Source organism: Paramormyrops kingsleyae, chromosome 13 (assembly GCF_048594095.1).
Source record: "Paramormyrops kingsleyae isolate MSU_618 chromosome 13, PKINGS_0.4, whole genome shotgun sequence".
Taxonomy (NCBI): Eukaryota; Metazoa; Chordata; class Actinopteri; order Osteoglossiformes; family Mormyridae; genus Paramormyrops; species Paramormyrops kingsleyae.
In genome coordinates, this window is record NC_132809.1 from 26534837 (window position 1) to 26551980 (window position 17144).

General features: G+C 47.1%; 1 protein-coding gene across 1 annotated transcript; it reads left to right on the top strand.

Moving 5' to 3' along the window:
- Positions 1-572: 572 nt before the first annotated feature.
- On the top strand, positions 573-17115 carry snx1b (sorting nexin 1b). The gene is made up of 16 exons (XM_023838245.2): positions 573-658; positions 1676-1839; positions 4520-4817; positions 6514-6647; positions 6955-7021; positions 7531-7574; positions 7731-7872; positions 9008-9086; positions 11361-11436; positions 11948-12061; positions 12234-12327; positions 12719-12924; positions 14665-14808; positions 15050-15130; positions 15229-15300; positions 15394-17115. The coding sequence occupies exons 2-16, from the start codon at positions 1723-1725 to the stop codon at positions 15442-15444; spliced, it is 1719 nt and encodes a 572-aa protein (XP_023694013.1). The 5' UTR covers positions 573-658; positions 1676-1722; the 3' UTR covers positions 15445-17115.
- The last annotated feature ends 29 nt before the right edge of the window (positions 17116-17144 follow it).

Genomic DNA, 17144 nt, shown 5'->3' on the forward strand with positions numbered 1-17144 from the left:
TCCAGTATCTACTGTATTACCTCATGCTGCCTCTAGGGGGAAGCAAGAACCCTTCAGAATATTATGAGCAGATTGGATGTTCCGCAAACCATAATGGTTGCGTCAGTTTTGGTTCCCCAAGCATCCTGTCATGGCATTTGCTCCTTTACTTGGAAGACAATTGCTTCATTTTCATACACCAGAGATTGTGACTGTATCAGTGTCCCAACAGGGAGGAGTTGTTTTTAAGATGTGGATATGGGGAGTGCTCCAGTCAGACCCCCCCCCCCCCCAAAAAAAAAACTTCGCAGCAAAAGTAATCATTTTGAGCCATATGCTAACTGTCTATAGAAATCCAACCAAAAAAAGTAAGTCTAGAGGAGCTTAATTGTAAACGGCGACAATGCTTCATTGGTAAGAAATACCCCACAGACATTAAATAGTTTATATTTAAATGGTTTGTAGCTCCATTAAGTGTTCCTTGAACGCGTAGTTCAGCGCACCGGGAATATGATGCGTGGGGGGTGCACTTCCAGCCTTATCAGACCAAAGCAACCATATACTGTGCACAGGAGCAGCCCTGATAAACCTGTTTCTTACAGGAGGTGAAAGAAAACGTTAAAGGAGCTCCAGGAACTCGTGTATCTACCCCGCCATCTGCCTTTCAATGTCATATTAGGTACTTTAAAAACAATACGGTTTTGAATGCTTGCTTATCAATTTAGCTTAAACAATTTTTGGACAACTTAATCTTTTTTAGACATGCGTCATCAAATTTATTTAAAATATTTGCTTGACTATAGTTTCTTTTTGCAACTGAAAGAAGTAAATATTAATACCGACGTTGCTGTGGCGTGTGCCATTCTGGTAACCACTGATCTACCTGGGATCGTTTCCTAATGTACCACATACCGGGGTTTTTAGTGGGTGGATGAGGAATGATACGGATTTTATGTCTGATGTCGAATTACACACGAAACGCATATTTGATAAGCAAAATATCCAATACTGTTAACATATAAACCGACATACCCTGCATAAAATCCGACCAGTATCTGCACGGTTTTTATACGCGATACACCGCGGAACAAATTATCTTTCTTACTTCCGCAATTCTTGTTATTGATTATAAGATGACATTATAATATTAGTTACATACTTCTAATCACTGTAAACAGTGTATCTACTGATATGTTCATTTATAATCAGCAGTGAATACAGTTACTGAAGAACTGCCCATTACAACGAGCTGTGTGTTTCGTCGGTTTCGATTGACGTCTTGCCGTATGAAAGCTGCAGCCGCCCACTTGTTAAACTTGAAACGGTGCCGTTTCTGTACATGCACGGACAACAGTCTCCACCATTTGTAATAATTAAAGTTATTGAGGCAGTTCGTCCATTTCCCGAACATGTATTAATATAATATATATATTTGATTTTAATAGCATAAGGTTTTGAAAAATTCAGGTACGTGTGTGATATACGAGAAGGCAGTATATAGTTTTTAGATAGCTGCTGTTATTCCAATATACTCCTTAATGTACGTCGCTTTAAACAAAAGAAATAAATTTAATACGGATTTCTTATATACTCTAACTTCGTTTCGACGTGGCGTGTCATTCACCCAGCGACCAACAGATGTCGCCACGGCAGCCCATCCCCTTTAAGATGTACCTTTTCTGCCCTCCGTCCCCAGTGAAGTTTTATGATGCTGCCGCCGCCGCCTGCTCGCGCAGTCTAAAGATGGCGACCAGTTCGGAGCGTAGTCCCCCTCCCTTCCCCGAATCCGAGGACCAGGAACCCGACCCCGACCCGGCTGATGGGGACAGCGACGAGGGAGAGGACATCTTCACCGGGAACGTAAGTAAGCCACACTTGCGTTTTTTTATTTCTTTTATACTTGGTGTAGTGGGAAGTAGGCTGTAAGGCGGCGGGGGGAGCTGCTTCTAGTGTCGAATTCAGGGCAGCCCGAAAAGTTCCGCTTCTCCGGCTAAGCTAACGGCTAAGCCGGACGATGGGAGAAGCTTTCGCCTAAGCTGCTTTACGGGTCGCCGTGGAAGCGCGAGCGGGACGGGGAGTGGGACACGGACAGTGCCAGGCAAAGGCCTTTCGGTCCCGGTGTCGTCCGCGGTGCGCTGGAATGCAACAGGACACGGCTAACGGGCAGCGACCCTGGGCAGGTTCGGTTTGATTACCGGTGACGGGTCGGCGCGCCGCTTAGCCTTGGTGACCCCTTTCCCCTCCGCCCTAACTTGTTTACTTCGCTGAAACAGATTTGTGGGTGTGTGTTGTTTGTTTGGGTGACTAATTGATTTTGGCTGAGTACCCGGTCGTCCGTAGCCAGCCGCTCTTCACCGCCAGCAGCTGGATGATCTTACCGGACCCACCGTCACGGGTTTTCGCAAGACGCCCGGCCGGGTGTCGCTCGGGACGCGGCCGCGAAGCGCGTCTTAGTTGGCAAGCTGCCGCCTGTGTGGCATGCCGCCCACTCACTGTGGACTGCTCGCATGGATCTGTAGAGCTGCTCTTTTAATCTGGTCAATACATACATCCATCTCCTAACCGCTTATCCCGATCGGTGTCACAGAGTATGTGAGGCGGGAGGGTTGGACAGCACAGGACACGAAGGTCCACCCTGAATGAGATACCAGTCTATTGCAGATGTGGGACGGCCACTGAGCCGCCCCTGCTTAATATTTTTCTTTCTCATCATTGTTGTTATTTGTAGTTAGAGGAATTACTTTGAAGAGAGCGATTGAAATGTCATCAGTATTTAATTTCACCGGTCCACCGCTTCCTGGTTCTCTGCTCCCTTTAAAACGAGGATGTGGTGATTGGACACATTTTCCAGAGTATCTTTTTAAAAGTCTGTTGGTTTTTACGTGGTACTGAGTTCTGCTTTTGTTTTGCGGAATTTGTTTTTTTGTCCATTTTAATCTGACTCTTCAATACAAGGTAATACATGCAAGCAGGCTATCCTTGAATGTTTACGATAAAAGGCACCGATACCCGAACCCCAGCCACAGGGAAATTCTGCTCTCTGAATATACCTCTGTGGGCTCCAAGGAAACCTTAACTTAGTGAAGTCTCTAACTGACAGACTGTTCAGCCCTGACTGGCTCTGTACCCAGGCTTGTCCTGTGAACATCAATCCACTGGATTAACCTTAGGTCACACAAGCTCAGTCACCTCTTGCAAAATCATGCCCTTCCCTTAAGCAACCAAAGGGATCCCCTCTGCTGTGGGGCACTTACATGGGCAACCCAGGTATTGGTCTACATGACCTCCATTTTGTGGGTGTGTTTGCCGTGTTACATACCTGAGCAGCTGAAGCAGAAAATACTGCACAGCTGTCAGCAGCCGGGGTCTTTTCCTCATTCCTCATCTGAAATGAAGTACAATGATTTCTTCCCCTTTTTGCCATTGACAGACAGTCCGAGGCAGAAACTGCACTGTTTTGCAAAAGCATGGAAGTCATTGTCCTTCAGTTATGTGAAATATCAGGGCTGTTGTGTAATTGTATAATGATTTAGTTAAGCTACCCTCTCTGCCCCCCCCATACTGTGTTTACCCGATCAAAGCACAGTCCTTGTTAACTGATCCACGTGCTCCTTATAGGATACAACAGGATGCAGCTCCTGAAAACTTGCAGTATAAGGCATTCTTTATGATGTTTCATATCCTGTGCATCAAGCCTGTTTTTTGTTGCTGTTTGGTGAGCAGCTTTGCATCTGGCATTGCGTAATGTACCGAAAATGGGTGTGTGCACGTGGTGCAGGGTTTGCAAAAAAGTCTTTCAAATTTCTAAATTAAAACTTCATCCTATAATTAATTTAACGTTTTTATCTTATGTTGTAAGATACTGGTTGTTCTTGTTGCCGCTCTGATCTGTTGATTTGATCTGTAATGTTTTTTTTTCTTTTGGGTCAAAAGTCTCGGGTTGTTTGGCTCAGGCCAGCTTACCCAGGGGCTATGGGGTGATTCTTGAATTTTTTTAAATAACAAACTCTATTAAATTACCCCTGTTACAAATGGTGCAAGAGTCAGTCTTGGAAGTCTATTGAGCATGTTATTGACCTTCTTTTAACTCCCTTTGGTGGTTTTTTTTTTTTTTTTTATAATTTTCCTGGCTTTTTAACTGAGGTTTTACTAAAGTCTTTTTTAGTTTTTTTTTTTTATCGAAAACTAACAGTTGTAACAACTTCTACATGTAATGTTTTAACCTTTTTATTTCTTCAATCTGTTTTACTCTCCATTTGCTTGCCATGAATATAGCCGTGGTTGCTGGCACGGTATTAAAAGTTAAAATAACTAACTGACCAACCTTATTAACCAATGATATGTGTTCAATCAGTGACTGACAGGGGAGGGGGCACTCGGGGGGCCAATGAGTGTCCCTGTGGACTCAGTGCCCCTGTGGCCCCACCCCTGTATACACCCCTGCCAAAGGCTCAGGTGCCGTGAAACACTTGCTTCCCTGCTGGGCAGTCAGAGGCCTCATTTCTGTGTTTGCTCACTTTCCCACCATCATTGTTTGCAGAGCAAGCCAGCAGAAATAAAAGCGGAGCGGCACCAGCCACCTGTCGACGTGACCGCGAAGCTGCAGCGCGACATCCCCAGCAGCGACCCCCTGGGCGACCTGGACGGCAGCGGGGCCAATAAGAAGCCTGCACGAGACGGCAGACAGGCCGACCTCTTCACCGAGCCGCGGTCGGACATCTTCAGCGAGGAGGCCGCCGCGAGACCTGCCAGGCCCGGACCTGCCTCCGGCTCCAACGCCAACTCCAGCTCCAAGTCCAACGGCATTCACTCAGATGAAGAACAGGATATCTTCGCTGGTATGCAATCTGGCCGAATGCTGGCCTGTTGACGTGTTAAGGCCATGGGTCACAAAGGACAGTTTCAGAGGATAGGTCTCACTGAAGAGCATGTGCAGGTTTGTTTGGCTGTTGGTGCCTGCACCTACGCATGGACCTTGTTTGCTCGCAGTGATTTTTCCCCTCCAACGGTCATATTTAGTGGTTTATGATAGTGTGGTCTGTCACTTTCGATTTGAACTCCCTGTGGCTCAACTGTGGCCTCTACCAGGGTCACGTGCTTCGTGTAGAGTGCGGTGTAGAGCTTCTTATAAATAGGGCTGTGTTTCTCAATACGGTCTTTGGGGACCCGCAGATGGTGTACAATTTTGCACCCTCCCAGCTCCCTAGCCGAGGACCAGGTTTGGAAACACACTTGCGATGTGGTCTGACAGCTTGTTGTCATTTAAATATAAATGCAATTGGAATATAACTGAGACGTATGTAATTTGGAATCTTGCACAGAAAACTGTGCCTGGGTGTCTCCACAGTTTTGGCCCCTGCTCTGGAGAAACCCAGCCTTGTCCGGTCTCAGCAGAGGCTCGTTGCCCGTGTCTTGGCTCATAGCCATGGTTCCTCTGTAATTAGCAGGTACCTTGGCATCTTCCCGCTGGTCACCGAGATCTTTAGCTCGATCAGCTGACCCCTCTCTCGGATAGCTCAGGTTGGGCTCGTCGTGACGTGAGTGTGATCTCTGAACCAGTCCGATCTGTACCACTGGGACACTTCTGCTGTGTCCCCTTAAAGAATTAGTCTTTTACGTTATTCTAAAGTCCAGTCCTTTAGTTCATCCCGACTTTCCTGAGCTCTTGTTGTTGACAGCAGCTGATGCCTGGATGTCCCCAAGCCCCTCAGTCACATGCTTGCTCGGGGGGGTAGGGCAGAGGTCTTTGCTCTGCCTGTGACACTAATGACACAGGAAGCCTGGTGCTCAGGCTCAGCTCTGCCTGACTGCATCAGTGCTAGCGGGGGGGGGTGGAGTAGACACAGACCCAAAAGCTTGTATACATGCAGACGCGCAACACAGAAGTGAGGAAGCTTGTATCAGTTCGGTTATAGTTCACAATAATGGTGGTGCAGGCCATTGTGTGGACAGTGGGCCAGTTCTGCTCAAAGTGGGTCTTTGCCGATTATATTGCTGTCAGGAGTCTAGTTTTAAAACGGCTCGTGATTATGTTACCATCCCGACGGACAGTGTACAGCTTGTTTCTGGGGGTGAGTGAATTCAGATAATAAACGAGATGTTGCCTATTAAGATTTTTTTATACGAATTGGTGGAAGTGAGCATTGGGCTAATGGCTTGTGGATTTGATTCCTATGTCTGGGGTCTCTCTGGTCTTTCTGTGTCTAAATGAGATTCTCCACAGAGCGCAAACACACACCAGTTAGATGTATTGCTGTTTCCTGCTGCTCTTGGAATGAATGGAGGCTTCTGGACACTGGTGATGTGTTACCCAAAGGAGTCCTGTAACAATCGCGGACTAGCACTGTTGAATCGTGCAGGCAGCTTCTTTGAGTAGATCATTTTTACTGAGGTGTATAATAGGCTTTCTGTAAATACCCTAGTTTCTCTTGACTTTAGTGTTAACTTAAATGCTTCTGATTAAGTGGAGCTGGTGACAGAAATAAACCTCGAATCATTGTTGTTTTATTTTACACATTTGTGTTTAATCCGCAGAAGCCACTGTCGAGCTTTCGCTGGACAGCCCTCATAGCGAAAGGAAGGAGACACCCAAACCAGTTACGAGCACCGAGTCGTCTGTCGCCGTCCAGCCAAGCGCGCCGAAAACGGCGCTTAAAACGATGGCAGAGGTATGGCGCCCCCTAGTGCTCATCCTGGTGCTGCCTCCCAGAGATGCCTGCAAACATTGGGTTAATGATTGCTCTCAGGCAAGAGCCCAGATTTAACATGGAAAGGCAGAATAAAGTCAGGACACCTTTGACCTTTGGGGTCACGGTGCTGCACACGCATGGCAGGTGCTGACTGCCTGATTCCCAGCAGTGTTGTGCCTGCCAGCCTGGCTGACGTATATGATGTCGTTACTCTGTCAGCGACTGAACAGCCTGCTCACTACTCTGAGCTCTGCTGGCCTTCCTGACACTTTGGTTTTTGTTTCAGCTGGAGGAGGAGGAGAGTGAGGACAAGTTTGAGCTGAATATTTCCATCACCAACCCCGAGAAAGTCGGTAAGCTCTTCAGTGTCCCCCCCCCTGCCCCCTGCTGCTGTTCAGCTAGCTGTGGGTGTCCAGGCCCATGAACCTGCCACCCAGGTGATAAAATTTTTTGCGTACTTGCAGTGCTCCCCCCCTCTGATAAGGAGCCCTTTTTGCTGGGTGCTCAGAATCTACCTGCGCTTCACTCTTTAAATGACAGCCTGCCTTTTGTGGTTCTCTTCCTGTGTGACCTCTGTGTTCGCCTCATCCCCTCTCCCACTGCCACAGAGCACTGGGAAACCCTAGCTGGTCTGTGTGTGTGTGATTTGTGTTTTTTTAAGGTGGGCAGCATAAGAGGGGAGATAATTCATATATAGGAGCCAAAATAATCACTAGGCAATGATGTGCTTTGAATTGATGAGTGACAGAGGATGGGGCACTATGGGGACCAATCAGCTTTCAGCTTGGGACAGTGGACTCTCTTCTGTGTTTGTGGGAGGCAGACGTCAAACACCTCTCATGAACCTCACTCTGCCCCACAGGAGACGGCATGAATGCCTACATGGCCTACCAGGTGTCCACACAGGTATGTTTGGGGCCTCGAGCTATCAGGAGGCTTCTCTGGGAACCGGGGCGGTGTGTGTGTGTGTGAGGTTTCCCAGAAAAGGCGTCTGTATCGTGGGTCCTGTTCCTCAGCCCTCAGGGTTTAAATCTGACGAGCCCCCTCCTTCTCTCCTGCCAGACGTCACTGCCCATGTTCAGGAGCAAGTCATTCACAGTGAAGCGGCGCTTCAGCGATTTCCTGGGCCTCTACGAGAAGCTGTCGGAGAAGCATGCACAGAACGGCTACATCGTGCCCCCGCCCCCAGAGAAGAGCATTCTGGGTAAGCGGAGATGCTGGTCATCACGGGTAATGTGATTGTGAGGTGGAGTCAGTTTTAAACTGGTGTATCAACAAACTTGCGCTTGTGAATTTTTGGAGACAGATGGATTTTTATCCCACAGTTTGCCACAGATCTTGGCTCACAGTAAACCTAAATGTTAGCGTTGAGTATCTAAGTCTTCGTATCAGAAAATGAAATCCAATTTTGAGCTTATGACACATGACATCAAGGTTTGTAGTGTGATTTGAAGAAAACCAAATTATGTTTTTACAGTAATTAACTTGAGTTCCCATTTTGATAATGAGGTATAGATACTTTTAGATTTTAGGAACTCTTAATGATAGGTAGAAAATATCATATTTTGAATAGTCTACAGGATGCTATAAAATGTTGAAACAGCGTAGCTGCCTTTGAAACCACAGGGAAATAAATCCCTGTAATAGTAAATATTTATATCAGAATAATAAATATTTTGACACCTCAGCTCTTGGGTCTGTGGCCTGTTCAGAAGCTGCTAGATGTGAAGTGCTTTTGGCCAGAGGTGTCTTACCTAAACCACCTCACTGAGCACACAGTCTGGCCACATTGTCCGGCTCAAAAGGCTGTGTCTGTTTGTCCCTGCCGCAGATTAAGGAGGCTATGATCAGTTAACCCTCAGTTACTCCAGGGCTGGCCCTGCTATTTCAATTCAGCGTTGCTTTCTATTTCCTAGATAAATATTTGCTGTTTTCATTGACATTGGCTATTATAAGTGTGGGTGAGGCTTTATATGTTTAGTAATATTGTTAATTTATTTTAAGTATGAGGAAATGGTTGTTGCATGAACTCAAGAGTTCAGAACCCCTCGCTTTAATTTTGAAAGCTAAACTCCTGATATCTGAATTCAAAAAGTCTATAATTTCTCGTCCATCAACACAGTTCACAAACTATCGAATTTCCCAAGCTCTCTTGAATTTCATTTTCTTTTCCTGTTTCTAAAACCTTGGGTCCCGGGTCCCACATTGAATTTTGTATCTTTGATGTTTAGGGTTATGAAAGATGTTTGCCGTATAGAATGACAGGGAGGGCAGCAGGTGACTGAAACTGATGGGCTGAGAACTTGTACACAGTCACAGTGACTATTACTCTGTCGCAGGGATGACCAAAGTGAAGGTGGGCAAGGAAGACCCATCCTCCGCTGAGTTTGTGGAGAGGAGGAGGGCAGCTTTAGAAAGGTGAGTCCCCCTGACTCGTGACTGGAATAAGACCTGCGCTCGTGGGACATCTGATTGGTTGGTCCCGCCTCTGTTAGTTGCTTGGACCCACCTCCTCTACAGTTAGATTGGTTATCTGATTGGGAATCATCTTTTGTTCTGCCCTCAGAACATATTGTTGTGTAAGTAAAATTCCCATGAGCAAGATGTGCACTTTTGGCTGAAATATCGCCCTCAGAGGTCCTGGTGTTTAGCTTATTATGTAACGGTTCCATTTATCCTTATTTCAAGCGTTCAAGAAAAGCTTTATTGTCATATGTAGAAGTATAAATACAGTGAAATACTTGCTTGCATACCTCCGTGCAGACTTAAACAACATATCATGATGAAGAACATTAAATAACAGATAACAGAATAGTGAAAACAATAAACCATATATAATATACGCACAGCATTCATTCACTTTATATGCAGAATACATATGATGTACTATAAACTAGGTTAAATGACAGTGGTGAACTGGTGGTATACTGCAAGTTATAACTGCATATTTAATCCACTGTTAATACACTGTATGGGCAAAAGTATTGAGACACCTGGCCATCACACCCACGGGTACTTTTATGACAGGTCACACATCTTGTCCAGTTGTCTAATACTGGAGGTTGTTTTCTTGTTGATATCTTAGTCTTCGCAGGGTTTGCCGGTGATGGACATGGGCACCAGTTGTTCTGATACATGTGAGCAAATATTTGGAGTGAAGGTCGACCGAAACAGCTGAAAGGATCATCGGGTTTGGGGTCTCTCTCCCCTCTGTGGCAGACATTTCCACGTCACGCTGCATCCGCAAAGCCACCAGCATCGCGGATGACCTCACACACCCCTCCCACCCCCCTCACACACCCCTCGGATGACCTCACACACCCCCTTCTCACCCGCTTCCGTCTGGCAAAAGTTCCCGTAACATACAGGCCTTCACTGCCAGGATGGGAAACAGTTTCCTCCCTCAGGCCATCAGACTTCTGAATCAGAACTGAATCATAAGCTGCACCCACACCCCCATGCACGCTCTCACACACGTGTGCGTGCACACACAAACACGTCAGCGTGCACGCACACACATACACACACTCACACATACTGTATATCCCCTTCATTTATTACACACTGCACATTCTCTGTCCTTCTGCTGCTGTTGTTTGCACATTTCTGTATTTATTGCTATCTTGTATTTTTTGCACACTAGTACTGTATTATATGCTGTCTTGCCTGCTAATGCTGTATTGTTGCTCCTGTCTTTATCTTGCACTCTCTCCCTTTGCTCTCCTTGCACTCTCTATGTTGTTCTGTCCTGCCTGCACTTGTGTAGTCTTGTGTTGTTTCTGTTTCTGTTCTTCGTGTTGCACTGTTGTCCTGGAGGAACAGTGTTTTCGTCTCTGCGTTCCAGTTCATCCCAAAGGTGTTCGATGGGGTAGAGGTCAGGGCTCTGTGCGGGACGGTCCAGTTCTTCAACACCGGACTCGCCCAACCATGTTTTTATGGACCTTGCTTTGTGCACTAAGGCACAGTCATACTCAAACAGAAAAGGGCCTTCGCCAAACTCTTCACACAAAGCTGGAAGCATAGAATTGTCCAAAATGTCTTGGTTTGCATATCAAGACAATTCTGTGCTTCCTACATGTTATACAAGTTCCTGTGGGTGTAACAGCCTGGTGTCCCAATACTTTTACCCATATAGTGTAGGTATACTGCACGTATCAATTCAGTGTGTATATTGCATATATTTATATGTATCTATTACTATTGGGAAGAAACTGTTTCTGAGTCTTCATATCAGTGTGTCCTTTAAAGTAATCTTCACATGGATGTGGCCACGGCATCCGTTCCTTTCAGCCGTCGGCAGGAAGCTGTGATTTAATCCGGACGTTCTGGTGTGTGGAGGAGCCGTCTGATCTTGCTCAGCCAGGCCCGGCCTCACGCTGTGACACGTCTGGCTGGACCCCTCATTGTAATTCTCGAAAAGTCAGAATCGCTCGTGTGAATGAGCGCGATACCACCGGTTGCTTTAGTATAAATATTCACCAGTGCTGAAGGCAGAAACGCTCTTTATGCACGCCCTTGTCAAACCTGCGTGTCACCGAATCTTCAGGTGCAGCAGCTTGGCCTCTCCTGGGATTTGAAACTGAAACTTAGAATCAGAAATCTGGCTTTAAAATCTGAGCTCTTTGTTGGTCCTTCCCTGTATATAGATCAGTAGCAAATCCAATGAGCACCTTTGCCCCCCCCCCTCCCCAGGTATCTCCAAAGAGTTGTTGCTCACCCCTCCCTCCTGCAGGACCCGGACGTGCGTGAGTTTTTGGAAAGAGACGAGGTAGGATCTCTGTGGTGGGGGGCCTGGCGGGGGTGGGGGTGGGGGGGTGGGGGGCCTGGCGGGGGTGGGGGGCCTGGCGGGGGTGGGGGGGGGGGGTGATCAGCAGGGGGCAGTTCTGAGAGGTCGGGTTTCACAGTGCCGACACCCCAGTCGTATCTGTAATAGAAAGCTTCTAAGCTCTCTCTGCAGGGGCGCCTCGTCTCCCAGCGTTCATCTCTTGGGAAAGGTGGCACTCTAAATGTGTCAATGGGAGTCTGAGTCATATACAGTATTCTGAGAAACAGAAGGTAATCGGAAAAGATTCCTGTGCCTAACGCCTATGAGGTAACGCTGGCGTGAAAGACGGCAAAGCATATTTGGCTGCCTATCATTTTGTGTGGGTTAGATGCTGGACACTCCTTTTTAAAAGGTGTTGGTTTCAATTTTTTCAAACTGTGATTTGAGGAGCGTGAGTGCGGTTACCGTGTATCACCGTGGATCGCTTGACTTTGTGTGCGACTCTGCATGTCAGTTGCCCAGGGCCGTGAACACGCAGGCGCTGAGCGGTGCTGGGTTCTTGAAGATGATCAATCGGGCCACCGACGCCGTCAGCAAGATGACCATCAAGATGAACGAGTCGGACATTGTGAGTGTGACCTGCCCTGTTTGCTGGCCACATGCGTGTGTGAGTCCAAGGTGCAGTGAGTTATCAGGCTGAATCCCAGATCAGCACTGGTGAATGCCAGTGTGCACCGCGTATTTCATAGTAATGGCCTGTCACTGCCTGCCACTCAGCTGTCCGGCCATTGCTGTTGCAGTGGTTTGAGGAGAAACTCCAGGAGGTGGAGAGCGAGGACCAGCAACTCAGGAAGCTCCACGGCGTGGTGGAATCGCTGGTGAACCACAGGAAGGGTGAGGCTGCTGCCGTTGCTATGGCGATGCCCACGACCCGATGAGCGTTGTCCGTATGTCACGTGTCGGCACTTTGTCTTTGTAGTGAATCTGCTGGGGGGGGGGGGGGGGGCGGCATACCAAGTGCCAAGCCAGTGGGCCGGCCCCCCACTGACATGCCGGCTGTTGGAATCATCGTGTGTGGGTCATGGATGGGGGGCCCTTGGCTGGTCCTCGGGTGGAGCCTGTCATGGGAATTAAGCATTTCGACCTTATTGTAGGATATTAAACTGCGTCAAGTGCTGTAACGGAATGGAACTTTATGATCTGAGCACTGACCCCTCTGTATATGTACGTGAGCCTCGGTGTGACCCAGCCCCCATCACTGCCCCCCCCCCCCCACCTCGTGCAGACCTGTCCATCAACACGGCCGTGTTCGCCAAGAGCGTGGCCATGTTGGGCAGCTCGGAGGACAACACGGCGCTGTCCCGGGCTCTGTCTCAGCTGGCCGAGGTGGAGGACAGGATGGAGCAGCTGCACCAGGAACAGGCCTCCAGCGACTTCTTCGTGTTCGCCGAGCTGCTGGCCGACTACATCCGGCTGCTGGGCGGCGTGCGAGTAAGCGCACCGCCTTTGTGTTACCCGCCGTGGTCACAGTCGCTATACGATGCTTAGACACAGCAGCCTGCTAGTATTTTGCGTGCCTGTTTTTACTGAAGTTATAGTGTGAATATGAAAGAGATACGGATATCAGCTTGGTCTGGGTCACTTTCTGTTGCCATTTTAAGATTCAAAATTCATTATTGGCCTTTTGGGCATCAGAATTCTTACTCACAACATCCAGTCAGTAACATGTAATGTAACAGTACTGGATTTCACAAAGAAGACAAGGGCGTTCACAAAACATCAGAGTACACATGACTAGGTGCTGCGGAGGTATGTGTTTATGGAATAAATACCAAGTAAACAGACAAAATGACAGAGACGCAAGATATGGGTAAATACATTATGAATATATGAAATTAATGTAAGATAAATGAAAGTAATGGCTGGAATATGGCGGAGTAATGTGCAGTGTGTAAAGCCATGGTGAGTATTCTCCAGTAGGCCTGCCCGATATGAGGGGAAATCTGCAATGTCTGATAACATTGTACGATGAATCAAAAAATATTGAAGCATGCGTATTAGCTATATAGCTATATCTTTCTTCTTAGTTGGGTACACTACTAACACTGAGCTAAATATACATTAAAAACCTAAAAAAAACGTATCAGTTATGCTGCCAAGCTAAATATAGACATTTTCTTAATCCTTTTAATGCATTTGTGAACATTTTGCATATACTAATAATCAATAAAACACGTCAAGCTAAATATACATTATTAATCTAATAAAACAACTCAGTAAAAATTCTTATTGAGTTAAATATTCAGTTGATATCAATAAAACATGTTGCTTGTTGCTATCGAGTTCAATATACATGAATGATCTAACGAAACTTGTTAAACCATAATAAATCTGTCAGTTATGCTATCAAGCTAAATGTAAATGGTTCGTGATGATAATACAAGCACCTTTTTGAAAACATTCGTAAACGTGTTTTATTGACGTAAACGTTTGCTGCCGCAGTAAAGGTGAACTTGAAACTTTCAGGGTAACTTGAAACTTACGATCGCATCATCGGCCAGACAGCTGATCAACACATCACAGAAGGATGGAATTTGTACGATGGCAGAGAAGTCGCATGACAGTTCTGATAGGTCAAATATTCGCATGCTGAGTGTGACTGCATGATGCATGTAAATAAAATGATTTTTCTTATTCATCGCATTGCTGGCAGTCTTTTGCAATGCGTTTATTGTACATGTTCATATTGCAATGATGATGAAAAATCAGCATAATTCCTCAGCCCCTGGCTCACAGGTAGCAGTCAGTGAAGCCTGGCTGGCTCTCGTCAACTTAAATTACTAGTTGGGGGGCCTTTTTGGTGGTCGAGTCCATCCAGGTTTATAATTAGAATTTAATGATTAGCTGTCATTGTTGATACACCACAGCACACAGTGCACAACAACGAAATGTGTCCTCTGCATTTAACCCATGTGTGACGATGTGACGTAGCAGGGGGCAGCTAATTCAGCGCCGGGGAGCAGTGCTTTGGGACGGTACCTTGCTCAGGGTACCTTAGTGGTGCCTTGCTGGTCGGGGATTCGAACCTGCAATCTTTCAATTACAAGTGCGCTTCCCTAACCATCAAGCCCCCATTTGCCCACGTGTTTGCTAGTGGGGTTAACTCTGTGTTTGAGGTACTTCTGGCTTTTTGATCGTGCGCATTCCTCCAACCCCCCCCCCCACCCCCAGGGCTGCTTCGATCAGCGCATGAAGACATGGCAGCGGTGGCAGGACGCGCAAGTCACGCTGCAGAAGAAGCGGGAGAACGAGGCCAGGCTGCTGTGGGCCAACAAGCCGGACAAGCTGCAGCAGGCCAAAGAGGAGATTGCCGAGGTAAGGGGGGGGGGCACACCCCAGGACAGCTCAGCGGCTGTCAGTAGGGGGGGGCGTACCTAAAGGCCTGCTGTTGCTATAAACTTGGTAAAAAAAATTCCACTATCACTTAGCAGCTTTTTGTCCAAAGCAGCTGCCGTAGTTTAAACACGGTTATGTTGAGGTAACCTTGGTGCCGGTCTGCCGTCAGCACTGCCCCCTCTGAACCCGTCCCGTTTTGTTGTCTTTGTGTTCATCTCAGTGGGAGAACAAGGTTACTCAGTACGAGGCTGACTTTGAGCGCATCTCCACCACGGTCCGCAAGGAGGTACTTCGGTTCGAGGTACGCTGCTCCGTCCGGTGCCGGGGGGCGGGCGGTACAGGATGGATGGGGAGGGGGGGGGGACTCACTCATGAATAAAACTCTTCCGTCTTCAACAGAAGGAGAAGGCCAGGGACTTCAAAAACCAGATTATGAAATACCTGGAGTCTCTGCTACATTCACAGCAGCAGGTAATAGTGCGAGGATGCCCAGTGTCTGTGACCTGGCTGTGACTCTGTACAAGAACAGGATGCTAACCCCCCCCCCCTCCTCCTTTATTTCAGCTTATCAAGTATTGGGAGGCTTTCCTACCCGAGGCCAAGGCGATCGCGTGACGTGCTGGGAAGAGGCAGCCTTTTAATACTTTACCTCTCGCCTATAAACCAAGGAAAGAGCCTACGATGTGCCAGAAAGGGAAAAGAGTACAATCTATTACATTTTTATTCATCATAAACCTATAGCTCTTTATCTTAACAACTATTAATAATTGTATATTTTTCAGTTAACTTCCACATATTTTCTTAATAACAAACTATCTTGCCATTGACTGCTTGTCGGTGAGCTTGGGTGCAGCAGGGTGCAGCTGGTTTCCCACTGGAGCCATTTTTTTCTCTCTTCTTTTTTTGCCTTTTCTTTCCCACTGTGACTGAAATCACTGAAGCTGCTGGCATCAGGTGATTGCACGGGTTCAACACCAGATGGCGCTCTCTGCCAGTTGTTTACAGTGGATATGGGGGAGTTTTTTCTCGCACCTAGCAGGTAGCAATAAGCACCTGTTTTCCCTTAAGTGCAAATATAGTAGTTTGGCTTGGCACATGTTAATTTCTTAGATATTGATTTATTTTCCTTAGTATTCTTGAACTTTGAAAATCTCTGAATCATCCCTTTGATTTGGTAATATGAGATGTTACTTTGCAGTCTCTCTGTCGACAGCTCAGGCTCGATCTAGTATCTTCCCATACGTCATTAACTTAGTCACCACCTCGCGGTGGCTTTTCTATGGAAGTGGCGTGTGATACATCTACCCATAATCCTCTTGGGGCAGAGGGCCGTAATATGCGGAGTTAATGTGTGCAGCTTGCCAACCAGTTGAGACCTGGAGTTACCTGTGGCTGAGGCCTAGACTTCTACGCTCCTGACTGAAGTAACTCATTCAGGACAGCATAAAAACACCTTTGGGGGTCTTCCTGTGTGTGTTAAGTGTCTGTATGTCAAAGGATTACTTTAAATTGGGGGTAAAATACATGCAATCTGGGGATGGGGGCAAGCCATGGTACCGCACACCTGTTTTTGACAGTCACTGCAGGTTTCAGTTTGACATTGGGGCTGAGGTGAGATGGTATAACAGCACTTAATGCCCCGTTTGCAGTCGAGTGCCCCCCACCCCGCTGCAGGCCGGGCATCCCCTCTGTTTTTGAGGAGCCGCTATCGTTAGTGTCCCAGGTGCGTCAGACGGCAGCAGGATGAGCTCAAGGGCAGGTTTTCTCAGCACTTGTGTCCCAAAGCATGTTTCCACCCTGGCCTCTTGTCAGCCTCACTCAAGCCCCTGTTACCCCAGAACCGCCTTTCAGACACAAGACAATCTGTCCCGTTCCTGACGTCGAAGCTGATGACCGTTCAGCGATATGAAGTTAATATACTCACAAGGTAACTGAACATTTTAGCCATATGCCAATATATAAATGTACAGTTCCTTATTTTAAACAGCTAAAGGTCCGTCAGATATATCAAACTCTTTTGTACTGATTTAACTCTATTAACTGACAGAATTCATAGTTTGGGTTTACACTGCAGTCCTGCCTGGGTAAATTTGCACGGTTGGCGACATGCTGACCCTTGCTCCCCCCTCCCTCGGATGGCAAGGTCTCCGTGGGGGTGGGCGATGCGCCGGTGTGGATGCAGTACACGGGTGTTTACTGCAGACGTCATCACCGCTGTTGGGTCAGACGTGAGATAGTCGCTTTAACTGCCAAAAGAAATATGGAAATAAAGCTCGTTTCATAAAAGCACTGTCGTCTTTCTTGAAATAGTACAG

Bases quoted from the DNA above. Each gene is read 5' to 3' on its own strand.
- snx1b (XM_023838245.2), top strand. From the start codon at position 1,723: ATGGCGACCAGTTCGGAGCGTAGTCCCCCTCCCTTCCCCGAATCCGAG. The intron at 7,873-9,007 runs GTAAGCGGAGAT...ACTCTGTCGCAG, and splicing joins CCCAGAGAAGAGCATTCTGG to GGATGACCAAAGTGAAGGTG. The intron at 9,087-11,360 runs GTGAGTCCCCCT...CCCCCTCCCCAG, and splicing joins AGGAGGGCAGCTTTAGAAAG to GTATCTCCAAAGAGTTGTTG.